Source organism: Mustela nivalis, assembly GCF_964662115.1.
Source record: "Mustela nivalis genome assembly, chromosome: 3".
NCBI classification, from domain to species: domain Eukaryota; kingdom Metazoa; phylum Chordata; class Mammalia; order Carnivora; family Mustelidae; genus Mustela; species Mustela nivalis.
The window spans coordinates 50,930,503-50,943,890 of NC_139022.1; the positions used below are offsets into that span (position 1 = coordinate 50,930,503).

General features: G+C 47.4%; 1 protein-coding gene across 6 annotated transcripts in view; it reads right to left on the minus strand.

Annotated features, from left to right (window-relative positions):
* The window catches only part of MCC (MCC regulator of WNT signaling pathway), a 435,968-nt gene that overhangs the window by 39,978 nt on the left and 382,602 nt on the right, over positions 1-13,388 (minus strand). For all 6 annotated transcript variants that reach the window (XM_082723700.1, XM_082723701.1, XM_082723702.1 and 3 more), the window contains 4 exons: positions 9,217-9,363; positions 8,182-8,271; positions 6,950-7,098; positions 2,322-2,462 (listed from right to left, as the gene is read on the minus strand). In XM_082723700.1, the coding sequence (XP_082579826.1) occupies positions 2,322-2,462; positions 6,950-7,098; positions 8,182-8,271; positions 9,217-9,363 (527 nt within the window). The remainder of the gene's footprint in view (positions 1-2,321; positions 2,463-6,949; positions 7,099-8,181; positions 8,272-9,216; positions 9,364-13,388) is intronic.

A 13,388-nucleotide genomic window follows, 5' to 3' on the forward strand; every position in this document is an offset into this window, starting at 1 on the left:
TCTCGAGCAGCCCCACAGAGAGACCCATGTGGTGAGGAGCTTCCAGCCAACGGTGAGTGAAGGACTCCACCAAACAGCTGTGTGAACGAGCCTTCCCAGAAGCACATCCGCCAGCTCCAGTTAAGGTTTTAGATGACATAGCCCCAGCTGACAGCTCAAGCAGGCTTCCTAAGAGACTCTGAGCTGGAACGCTACCCAGAGGGGGTCACTCCCAGCTTCCTGACTCTGGAAACTGTGCCACAAGAAATAGTTACATAATCATTGGTAGAAAGAAAGGAGAAAGAAAGAGAGAAGGAGGAAAGAAGAAAAGAAAGGAATGAGGGAGGGAGGCAGGGAAAGCCCCAGAAAGAAGACTATTTTGACCTAGACCTACAGTAGCCACTAGCCACATGTGGCTATTTGAAGTTAAAAGAATTTAAGTTAAATAAAATGAAAAATTCAGTTCCTCTGGGGTGATAGCTGTATAGTTTATGTGCCACATGTGGCTAACAGTTACCATACTACAGCACAGATAAATAATAGGTCCAACATCACAGAAAGTTCTATTGGATGTGTGTAAAATTGCTCCTTGAAATATGCATGAAACCTGACAAATGTGGATTTCTAAGAGGAAGAAATCAGTCTCTCTTCTTTGTGCCTGTCATCACTGGACACACCAGGTATAGGAAGGATCTCAGAGGGACCCCTTCCCCATGGCCACATGGGACCCACAGGGACCCATGTCCGCACAGGAAGTGGAGCATGTGTGTAATGCCTGAGTAGCCCAGGACAAGATGCCTGCTGAGCAGAAATTTCCCTGCTAAGCAAATAACCGATTAGCTTCTCTAAGCTAAGCGGGAAAATGTTGCTTTACTCAACACTTAGTCAACAGACCATCTGTTTGTTGACTGTCTCACTTTCATCTTCTTTCACTGAGAGATAAGGAAAAGAGCCCCATCACTAGCCCCGGGTGCTGGCAGCCCCTCCTTTCAAGGGTAGTCCATCTTCCAGGTTAGACACACGGCAACATTGCTTCATCCACACAGATCAAAGGCAGACTGCAGAGCAGCCTGTTTCAAGAGTTATCATAGGTGGATTATCTGCTTGCTTTGGTGTGTCTGTAAACTAGCATGATTGCGCTTGAGCTTTGGTCTCACGTGTTTTGTTTTTTTAAGTAGGCTCCACTCCCAGCGTATGGCCCAACATGGGACTGAACTCACGACCCTGAGATCAAGACCTCAGCTGAGATCAAGAGTCAGATGCTTAACGGATTGAGCCACCCAGGCGCCCCTGGTCTCAAAGCTTTTGGAGTTTGATTTTGTTTTGTGAAGAAACAAAGTCTCTTAAAACATATTGATCTTTTCAGAAGACGCTAAGAGTAAGGTACAGTCATTACTCTGGATCTTGGCAAATATGCCTAAAGGGAGACACTAATAAACCCCTGAAAACAATAATGCATAGCTTTGTCACTCTGAAACAAACAGTCACTTGAAAACAGAGAAATTCCAATGCTGATGAGACTGAAAAAAATGGTACAATCATATACTGCTTGCTTGTCGATGGATGAACAGCAGTCACTTAAACTGGCTTGCTTTTGTGGGGAAAAAAACTGCACGTATGCCTGCAGAGCCACAAAAATATTCACATCCTTTGACCTGTAATTCCTCCTTTGGAGATTTTATCCAAAGGAAAATAGTCTAAAGGATGAAGGCATTATCCGTATTAAATTATTCACCATAAAATTGTTTTTAATATCCCAAGTCAGCAAAAGTCTAAATGTCTCTTAGAGAAATGAGTAAATAAAACAATATATAAACTTGAGCGGGGGGGACACCGCCATCCATCCCTACACTATGAAACAACATTACAAAACTACCATAAACTGAAGAAACGGAATGTCCCGGATTTATAACCATGTAAAATACATAGGACAATGAAAAAAAGACTGGAAAAGGCAACAAATGGGCATACAAGTATGAAAATAAATACTCTGAGTGATATTACTTCAATAATATTCACGTTCAACACGTTCGCAGAGACATACCAGAGTTCCGACACCATACTCGTTAGTCTTATTTTGTTCACTGCCACAAGGTCTAATGGATTTTCAATATGTATCACACTATGTTTGCGGGTCCAACCCTCCCACCCCAATGCGTTCTAAAAACCTGGTTTCCACTTTAAGGCAAGTTACCACGGACGCATTTCTACTTTAAAATGCCACCCCTTCCCCACCGCCCTGCGTGCGCACACGCATGCGCACAGGCGCTTCTGCGCACACATCCGCACATGCACTTCCGCGCACGCATGCGCACACGCACGCCCGGCCCACATTTGCCTACCTGTACTGCAGGGCCAGCCTCAGTGCCGTGGCGTTGGATTCGTACTTTCCCACCAGCATGCTCATCCTCTCTGCGTTGCTTTTGCATTCTTCCAGGGTTATGGTCAGGAGGTCATTTTGGGATTTGAGGTGTTCGATGCGGCTGCAAAGGGAGAAAAATCTTCCATGACTTCACAGTAGGATTACAATTCATCTGCCAATATTGGAGTCGTCTAAGACACACCTGTTAGGATGTGAGCTTGTCAGCGGTTTTAGCAAATGTAACTGATGGGAGTAATAAATGGAGCAACTCTAAGCAGGAGAACCACCAAATTCTGTGTGAACTGAGAAATACACGCATGTCCCCAGGTTATTTCCCACCCAGCCCGGGACAGAGCATGTGCTGGGTACCTACCAGGGAGAGAAGTCGACCATGTGACCTCAAGCCCTCAGGAAGGGCTACTACCTGTTAAAACCCCGTGCTTAATAACCCACCATGGCTCTTTGGATGAAGTATGATTATCCTCATTCTCAGAGGAGCAAGGACAGGCACAGAGGTGTTGAGTGCCTTGCCCAGGGATTTGAACCAGGCAATTTGACTTCAGATCCTGTACTCTTAACCGCTCACTACAGAGCAGAAGCAACAGATGAATCAGGGAGTAAGAAACTGCCCCTAACGGCCTCTGAATGCGCAATGGACCAGGAACGGAGGATTGTGCCCAAATCTCCTTCCAGGTTGGACGGTCCCACAGTTGCTAACTGCTGGTAGGACAGGCAGCAGGAACCTCACAATTTATAGGAATCGGGACTATAAATTCAGAGCAAATGAGTTTACTGCAAAGTTCGAAAAACATAAGCCTTCAGCTTCTCTGCTTTCTGTCCTGGGACGGAGGCTCTCGATGCAATGATTCATTTCCCAGGGACACACTCATTTATAGTACTCTGACCACCAAGTCTTAAAGACACAGAGGGTTTCACACATACACAATCCAAGTGACTCCTGAAATGGTAAGGGGTTTGCAAGCCATTTGCCGTGGAGGGATCAATCTTAGGACCACATATCTTAGAGCAGATCATGGAGACACTCACTCCAACATGGGAGATATCTGGTAAGCATATAGTTCAAACCACTGAGAGGTTTTGGGAACTCCAAGCTTAATTCAGCATAAGGTTTTACAAGAACATACTTCTGTGTTCTTGTTGACATGAAGATATCTTAAAACAGTCCCTGCTAAGTAGGTGAAACTCTTTAGCTAGCTCACAGACCTCCATGTGACCAATCCCATCTTAGGGGCCTTCTCAGGCAACACCCCACTAACAGGCTACTCCTTCCTTCTGAGAGTGTTCTCTCTCACTTGGGGCATGATAGGTCCCTTTTGGATTTCTTCCCGGCTAAAAGGTCATTTCTTTGGTCTCCTTTGTTTGTTCTTTATTCTCTCTGAAATCTGTGGGGGTTGGCATTCCCTCAGGACTCAGTCCTGGCTGACCTCCTCTGTCAGTACTCCCCCTGTTCCCCAGGGTGATTTTATCTAGTCTCATGACTTTAATAGACATTTATGTTCCTCTGGATCCCAAATTTCTTTGGCCCAGACAGCTCTTCTGAGTACCTGTCTCACATCTCCAACTACTTCCGGAGATTTCCATGTGGATATCACAAGGGCACCTCAAACTTAACATTACCAAATGAGACTCTGGATTTTACCCAAACCCTGTCCTCCTCTATCTTCTCCATCTCAGTAAATGCTACCCCCCATCCACCCAATAATATTGGAGAGACATGTGAGAATCTTCGAGACCATCCCTTCTTTTTACATCCCAATCTAATCCAGCTGAAGTTTGCACTGACTCTACCACCAAACCCACTGCCCGGCGTCTCCTCCCATCACCTCCACCTTGGCCACGCTGGGCCACTGCACTCATTGCTCTGCATTTTACTCTTGTCCTCCTTCCATTCTTTACACCTGAGCCAGCTCTCAGAATTTAAACGGAACCTGTTCTTCTGCTATATAAACAAACAAACCCTTTAAAGACTTCCAGTGACACTTAGAATAAACAGCAAATTTGGTCCACAGCCTCAAAATTCATGCCCACCACACCCTGCCAACTCTGCCCCCTTACTGCGTGTGACTTCTCCTTCACTCTCTTGCAGTTCCATCGGGCTGTGGACAGATCCTACCTCATGTCAACCTCCTTTTCCACCTTAAGATTGTTAATTGCTCTGTAAGAATCTCAACGTGTCATATGGATGCTTCCTTTTCCCCTTAAAATCACAACTTACAGCTGTCTCTTCAGAGAGGCCTTCCCTGGCTACCCATCTAAAATCAACAGCCACCTGGGGGCACCTGGGTGGTTCCTTTGGCTGAGCGTCTAACTCTTGATCTCAGCTCAGGTCTTGATCTCACGGTTGTGAGCTCAAGCCCTGGGCCGGGATCCCTGCTAGACGTGGAGCCTACTTAAAAATCAACACCCCTGCCCCTGCTCTATCACACTGCCCTGTTTACTGGGAGTTTTCTTATGATCTCCTTTTGTTTGCTTCTTGTCCAGCTCCCAGAATAGAATAGAAGCTCCACGAGAGCAGGGACCTTGTCTGTCTCATTCTCCTTTGCATGACAAATAGCTTAACACCGAGTAGATGCTTAAAACAGATTTGTTAAGTCAGGAAACACTTCTACCCCACACACAATCACAAAACTAAGGGCTCTCATTTTGGTGGGTAGAATAGGGCCCCTGACTTCAAGGTTAGGTAGTTTAATAACAGACATCAGGGCATACTGGTAGACTATTTCTAAGGTTATTCCTGCATCTAGTTGTAGCTATGGTCATAGGGAAGACACTGGAGGGGAAGTCCAAGGTTGGGGTGGGGGCGGGGGGTAGGGGAAGAATTCTAGCTGGGCTATTTAACAGCTCTGGACTCAAGGCAATTCGCTCAACATGGAAGCCTTTGTTTTCTCATTTACAAAATGGGACTGTTCTGTCCTCCCAAGCTGAAGATGAAGTGATTGTGAGAACCCTCTGTAAACTGTGAGACACCGAATAAACGTGAGCCGTGAGCACCAAATGCTTCCCCTTTCTTTGGTGTCTCCTAGGTGCACGGATGGAGAAGAAACGAACCACCCCCAAGTTCAACCACAAAGCAGGCTTGTTAAGTCCCAGAATCTGTGGAAAGGAGATCCTCACTCACAGAGGGCCCCTGAAGGCATCTGACTTCATTAAATTGCAAAGGGCATATCTGATTCAATTCTTAAGCACTCCCAGCCACACTGAGAGGGCAGCTTCTTTACTGCTACAAGGTAATCATCAGGATTGTCACTCTTAAGTATTTTGGATTTAATAAGGAAACCATTTAATTTCCAGATTTGAAATGACCTAGATTGCTGCATTTCCTTAGTCCTCAAGCACTATATTAAACAGCATCAAATCAGGGAGGACTAATATGATAATTTAATTTATTCAGGTTTGCCAGACACCAGGGGAATGGCATTAAGCAACAGAGGAGGGGGACTGGCATCCACATTTCTTTCTGGTTAGTTCACAAGCCTTTCAAATTCTGACTATGCTCTCCCACTGAAGATTGGTGGGTCAAGGCCAGCCGCACCACACTTGGATGGGATTCAGTACTGTGCTCTGTCCCTGCGGGACCCACTGTGAGTCAGTGGTTTACCAGGACTTGGCCCTGGTCCTTCCTTGCTTTTTCAGCAACTCTCATCACAGGGATGACCTACAAGCCAAGTCTTTGCCAAGAGGCATGAGTGCAAACTCCCTCTGTTGTGAGATTTAGGAAGAATCCATCGAACTGGAAAAATTTTCTAAGTAGGACAGTTCGGGGTGCTTAAAGTGATTCTAAGTAGGGCTAAGTGAGATAGAACGTAGGGATGGAGGGTTGCGTCGTTCACAAAGAACATGAATAAGATTGAGCAACCCTCCAGAGGAGCAGGGAGGGCTAGAACAGCATGCCTGGTCAATCCCGGAATGCCTCGATCAGACCCATCAGACCGCCTTTGCTGGTTGCTGATAGCTCCAGGCGCCCCTGGGATGCTGACTCAACATTCCGGAGCCGCTCTCTGTGGTTCCCCGCAGCACAGGCCTACACACTGCGTAGCCATCTTGTCTTTCTGACCTACTTGTCATTCATTACGAATAGCTCCCAGGACTTGCTACATAATTTGCAAGGCCCGGTGCAAAATGAAAAGGTGGAACCCTTTTATTATTAAGAATTCATTTTTATTTTTTAAAAGATTCTATCCATTTATTTGACAGATTGAGAGAGAGAGCGCGCACACAAACAAGGGTTAGCTGCAGAGGGAGAGGGAGAAGCCCGACGCTGGGCTCGATCTCAGGACTCCAGGATCAGGAGCTAAAGGCAGATGCTTCATCAACAGAGCCCACCCAGGCACCCCAAGAAATCAAAATGGTGACAGTAGAGGAGTAAAGCCAAGTGGGGGTTCCTTCCAAACACGAGGCCTATGCCCACGAAGCCAGCCCCGAGGGCCGTAAGCACTCTTCTGATGGACAAGAAGGTGGGAACTCCCCACGCACCAGCGGCTGTGTCACAGTTCATAAGCCCATCTGAATTGCTCTTTGAAAGGCAAAGGAGGGCAGCACCCCACCCCCCACAACACCACTGCTCCAATATACAGGATATCTCCTTACCTATTCAACCGTTCCGTTTCCACCTCAAACTCTCGAATTTTGCTTTCTGAGATGGCAGATCCGTGTGAGTAGAGCGTCTGGAAGATCTCCTGGATGTTGGAGCAGTCCTGAAGAGAGTGGGCCAGGTGTTCTGCCACGCTGCTGGATACCTGCATGGGTGGGCACGAATCCCGCTCTAGACAGGGTCGCTTTAGGGACCAGTCCTCCGGCACGCTTTGCATGCAGAAGAATTTACAGTCGATATTCCTCGACAATCAGGCACCCGAAGATGGCCACCCTGATTTTTCTCTGTCTGTATAACATGATTCTATAATTAAAAAAGTTCACTACTGCGAAAATAGTACAACAACAGGATCAAAATGTGGCTGTATCCTCTAGGCTTGTGTTGCCGGGCAGCAGATCTGGGGAAGCACGCCTCTTTAAAGTTCTCCAGTTTTGGGGTATCAAACAAAGCCTGGACTCCCCTGACCTTCCTGAGCCCCCTGCGCCTCCGGGCCCCCATCTCTGGTTGCTGCAGCCAAAGAGAGCAGCGGCTCCTTTATTTTCACAGTTTGGCCCTGGCGCCGAATCTGATGCAGGCAATTTTTCTCAGTGCAAAATTCTAAATCAGGGCTTTAAAAGTACTATTCAGGCTTTCCCTACCCCTGGGGATCAAACAGCTAGCTCTTTCAGCCTCATCCCCAAGCTTAAAACAATATTCCTTAGGGAACTAAAGCTACTCCCTGTTCACCATCCATCAGCTCTTATGGCCCCAAGGGGTCTATAGGCTCTCCAGATGGAAACCCTTGGTACTAAGCGAGAAGGTTCCGGTCTCTCCCAGCACTGGGCTGCACTTCAAAGGCAGCAGTCATCCTCCCTGGAGAACACGTTCCCTTTTAAGAGGCATGTGTAAAAGGTAAGATTCTTTTAGAGCTCCCTGACCCACTTGGTCTCAGGGGACCGGGGTGATGTAAAGCAGTTACTTGAAGACTTTCATCTCCATCACCAGTAATGAGACCTAAATCGCCTCTTTCTGACAGTTTTCAGGTAGAGAAAAAGAGGAAGTCTCTTATAGCTGAAGAAGTAATTCCAGGATGAAGAAACCACCGTACCCTTTAATCGGATCCTCTGGAGGGAAATGGGGTATGATTTATTTTATAATTAACGTGCTCACAGGAGGTCAAGCTGGGAAGTTCTGCCATCTGTGTGGCCCTACTGGGCACTCTCTTGCCTGGCTTCTCGCGAACACTCACCCCTATGCTACTGATTTCTGATCCCAAGACCGGCCGATCTGACGACGAAGACTCGGACCTGGTCTTCGAGAGCTTCACCCTCTCAGCAATCTGGAAAAACAAAACACTGTCAAAAAATGACACCTCACTCTCCAGATAAACCTTTGAGACTGTGCATGTACAGGGCTACTGTTCAGCCATGGCAACTCAATGGATTCCTCAATTTCCTAAAAATAACTCACTCGCCCAATGTTACCACCAATTTGTTTTACCGGGGGTTTTCCAACCTTGGCACTCGTGACAGCTTGGGTGGGACTTTCTTTGTTGTACAGGGCTTTTCTGTGCCCTGTGGGATGGTTAGCAGCACCCTTGGCTTCTAGACCCAAGATGCCACTAGCACTCTAGCGGTGACCATCAGAAATGTTTCCAGACGTTGCCCAATATCCCTTGGGGGGAAGGGGGGACTAGAATCACTTCTGGTTGAGAAATGATGGATTGACCCCACTGATTCAACTGGATGGTTGAGAACCACCCTCCTTGCAGAGACCAGCAGACCACCAGGGAAGAGCACATGTGTCTTGGGAACAGTCCCTCTGGGGCGCTCTCAGCATACGTGCAGGAAGGGGCTGCTCTCTAACGGCTATGGCCTGCCCAACAGAACCTACTGGTCTGCAGACAGGGCTGGTGGTCCTATGAGAAGGGCATCCACTGGTTCATTACTCAGGGTCCCTTCTGCGCTGAATTTCAGTCCTCAAGAGCAACTATCCATCCACCTCTTCCTATGGTAGAATCTGACAAAACATCTCACTTTCTACTACGACTGGTCAGCTGTGACCTGTTCCCGCTGGCTGATTAATGAGAGTTGGCATCCAGATCATAGTCAAGACAGACCAAGCCACCAGTGGGTTAGTTAGCATAGGAGGTCGGCGAGAGGCTTAAGGGAAGCTCCTCAGGGCTCTGTGAGTCATCCCATACCCACACAATGGCCATGCTTGGTAGAGGCTGGTGTGGATTCCAGATAAAACAGCAGGGCTCCCGTCCTCCCCTGGAGCTCACCTTGGCAATGGGAATGTCATTGCTGCTGCTGCTCGTGCTCAGCTCCCCAGTGCTGGGGTTGACTGGGCGGTTGGCCGAAGTGAGACGGCCAGGGCTGGAGGGCCCCGTGGCCTGCACGCTCTGTAGTCGTGTTTGAAGCTCTCGAACCTGAAACAATAATGCAAACTTTAGACACAGTTGGTGGCTTGCCTGGCCTAAGAGCAAAATAGCCAGATGGCTGGGTCATCATTTCCATGAAGAGCCAGGCTTTGCTGAAGAGCTAATTAAAACTAACTTAGTTGAGTCCACATGAAAGTCTGCCGTATTCTTAACTAGACCTGTCACAGGCTGGCCGTCATCTGTTCTTCACAAATAGGATCTAAAAATGTTTTCTGAGGCTCTGAAAGCTCCCAGCCAAGGTGGAAGGACCATCTTTAAGGAATGTTTATCCATTCTGCCTCACAGGCCTGAACATCTTGGGCTCTGCAGGGGAAGAACCCAGAATGAAACCGCCACTCGCCTGGAGCGCAAAGTTCGGAGGAAGAGAGAGCAAATATTTTCAGTGCAAGTGCATGTGAATGCTGTAAGTATCTACCTCGGGGGTGGTAGGAAGGCGAAAAGGGGAGAATGTGCCTTCATCCCTAGTCGACCGGGAAGGAGGGGATGGTACTTGGACAGTCTTGTGACCGCCCAGACCACAATGGACAGGATGAGGAGGCGCCGGCTCTGGTGGTGGCGTTGAACAAGCTGGGGGAGGGAGACCACCTTGTATGAGCGCACAGGCATCAGGGTGACGCACTCTATCTGAAGAACTGCACGGTGTGGAAGAGCCATGTGCACCGGCAAGGAGGGGAGGCCAAGGGCAAGACACAGAAGCCTCTGCAGCCCCCCGCCCCCAGGAGACTTCAGGATGGGATTACGCAGGGGACAGCGGGAAGGAATATCTAACCCGGAAGGAATATCTAAACAGTCTTTCTGCAGAAAAGAGAAACACCGGGCCCTTGGAATTACATTTGGAACACACCTTTACCTACACACAATTTAAAGGCCCAAAGTCTCTTCTCTGTGGTTATGGCTGGATGATTTCCAAAGTGAGACGTGTTCCAAGTAAGTGAAAATAATTGTTAGAAATTGGTCTGATGACCTCGATCAGTTTCGTCATCAGGTACAATGTCTACCGTGAAGGGCAAACTGATGACAGCACCCCCGTGTCCTTAGAAACAGGCACCAGGTCCTGCTGGGAAGAATTAGCACTGAGGCATCTAAGTCAGGGCTTTCCAAACTTGTCAGTGCCCCAGTAACAAGAAGGCTTGTTAAAGCACAGAGCCCAGGGCACCATCCCCAGGGACTCTGATTTACTAGGTGGAATGTGCATCTCTAACAGGTGCCCAGGATCTGCAGATACTCCCAGCGAGGGGCTCACATCCTGAATCCTAAGGGACCCCAGGGCCACACAGCACTTTAGTCCCAGAGACAGGAGGAATGCACCCACATCCTTGACACCAAACCCTTCTCTAAAAGTGACTAAAAAGCTTTTTATATTAAGTATCTTGGATGTCTCCATCCTGCTGAATTGAGAACCAAAAGTAATTGAAGTTTCAATAATTCATCAACATCTTAGAAGCCAAAATAGGAAATTTCCCTCAGAGCGAATTGCATTCAACAGTGTAACAGCTAAAAGTGCCTCACGCTCTCCTGTGGCTTCCAGTAACGGGGGGTTGATGGGAACGCGGGTCATCCTCATCGCACACCAGACACAGGGCAGACCACAGAATAGTTTAAAGACCAGAAAAACACATGCTTGTTAAAGCCAAAGGGCATTGCTGGTGAGAGATGGCAGGGCTCATTTTGGACTGGTCCTCAACAAACCAAGAAGAGGCATGGCGCAGATGCCTCGTTAGGGCGCATGGGAAAGGGGGAGGGCCTGATTTCCTGTCAGGCTGGCTTCCTGAAACCCAGGAAACCTCCCTGATGGTGACCATGGATTTCCGTTGCTCCTGCTGTGAAAATCTGATGAGGTCCTGAATAATTAATAATGTTAACACCACTCCAAATTCTAGAGAGTATCTGAATCATTCACAAAACAATCCGTGGTCAGTTCCTAGAATGTCAAGTGGCCCACTGACCTTATTTTAAAATATAAATAAATTGTCCTGGGGAATTTACAAAAACGACATTAAAACTACCCATGTTATTGAAAGACGTTTCTTCTTCGCATCACTCAAGTAAAACACGTCCACTAAGGAAAATTTAGACGGCAGTGAAAAATAAAAACAGGAAAGGTGCCCAACATTCTTTCTTCCGATCTTTCCACGGCTTGTTTGTGCACAGACACGCGTGCTTAAGACGATTTCTAAATCTAAATAACCGTTTTCGTTTAAAAAGTGTTAGACCTAGAGGACGCCTTTGAAAACTACAGAATGATAAACATGTTTATTTTTGGTCTACGCTTTATCGCTTAATGATAATTGTTAGGCTGCGAAGAAAATCCGTCTGAAGGGAGTGGAGCAAGCTTGTCACGAAGACAGACAGCTGGCTGGATTAAACAGCCTTCTCTCTGTTCTTGATTGGAGGTGGGGAGGGGTCCTAATTCATTTAAATGAATAAATGCACAGACAAGAAAGCTACAGCCAATTTGCTGATTCCGCTTCGGGGAAGCTTGGGAGAGGGGAGAAACTCAGCTGTGATTGCCTCCATTCCTGTTCTTATTCCCTCCAGCAGGTTCTGTCATACCCTTTTCACTCCACACCCCCCGACCCCCACCCCACCACCAAAAGACAAGTTCAAGTCCTAAACCTGCAGTACCTGTGAATGGGACTTCATTTTGGAATACGGTCTTTGTAGATAAAATTAAATTAGGAATCTCAGGATGAGATCATCCCGGGTTAGGCTGGGTCCTAACTCTAATGACTTGTATCCTTATGTAAGGAAAAGGAGAGGGAAATTTAAGACACAGAGGTATGTGAGGCACCCGGCTGGCTCAGTTGGTGGAGCGTGTGACTCTTGACCTTGGGGTTGGGAGTTCAAGCCCCATATTGGGCATAGAGATTATTTAAGGGGGAGAAAAAAGGCAAAGAGAAAAAAGCCAAATAAAGATAGAGGGCTGAGACTGGCCTCAAGTCAAAGACCTCTGGGACCTACCAGAAGCTGGAAAGTCAAGAAAGGATTCTCCTCCAGAGCCCTTGGAGGAGGCCCTCCCCTGCCAACACCTGGATTGCGTGGACTCCAGAACTGTGAGAGAACACATTTCTGTTGTTTCAAGCCACTGAGTTTGGGGTAATTACATAATATCCCCATCTGTCACTGAAAATATTGTATTTAAAAAAAAAATATGTTTGTCTCTACAAACTATGTGGTTTGGAGTCAGGGGGGTGGCCAGGAATCACAACTACCCCAAACGAGGAACCGATACCTGTAGGAAGGTCATTCATCACCCTTTCCAGGTTTTCTCAACTGGAGTTTGGCAACAGAATACAAGATGTGATTTGAGTGGCCATTTTCTCATTTCTCTAGAAGGGAGCACATAGCCAGTGCTCATCTAGGATGCCCTGAAGTCAATCTGTTGCAGGGGCGCCCGGATGACTCAGTCAGTTAAGTGTCCGACTCTCGATTTCGGCTGTCGTGATGGCAGGGTGAGGAGACCAAACCCCAGGTCGGGCTCCATGCCTGCATATGATTCTATCCCTCTTCCTCTGCCCCTCCCCGACCTCATGCGTGCATGCTCTCGCTCTCAAAAAAAAAAAAGGAGTCAATCTCTTGCATGTATCGGAACCATGATGGGGTATGAAAATATAATTTTTGTTTTTTTAGGGGCTTGGAGTCTAACCAAACACTGCCATGTGAACGTGCCCTGAAAAGGGGTATATCAATGGGAACGTCAAGTATAAAAGAAACACTGCTTCCGCCTTGCCACAGCAGGAAATGCCGGGCCTCAGTCTTGGAGGTCAAGTCGCTGTTCGCCAAGCCAAGGAAAAGGAATAGGCAACAGAGGCAGGGTCGAGCAGGGTGGGGGAGGACTGGGAAGGGAAGGAAGGACACGACACTGAAATGCCAGAACTCTGCATTTCTCGTTTATAACCTAACGACTCTCAAAGGGAGTAAAGGGTCTTTTTTATTTTTTAAACTTTTTTTTAAAGATTTTATTTATTTATTTGACAGAAAGAGAGATCACAAATAGGCAGAGAGACAGACAG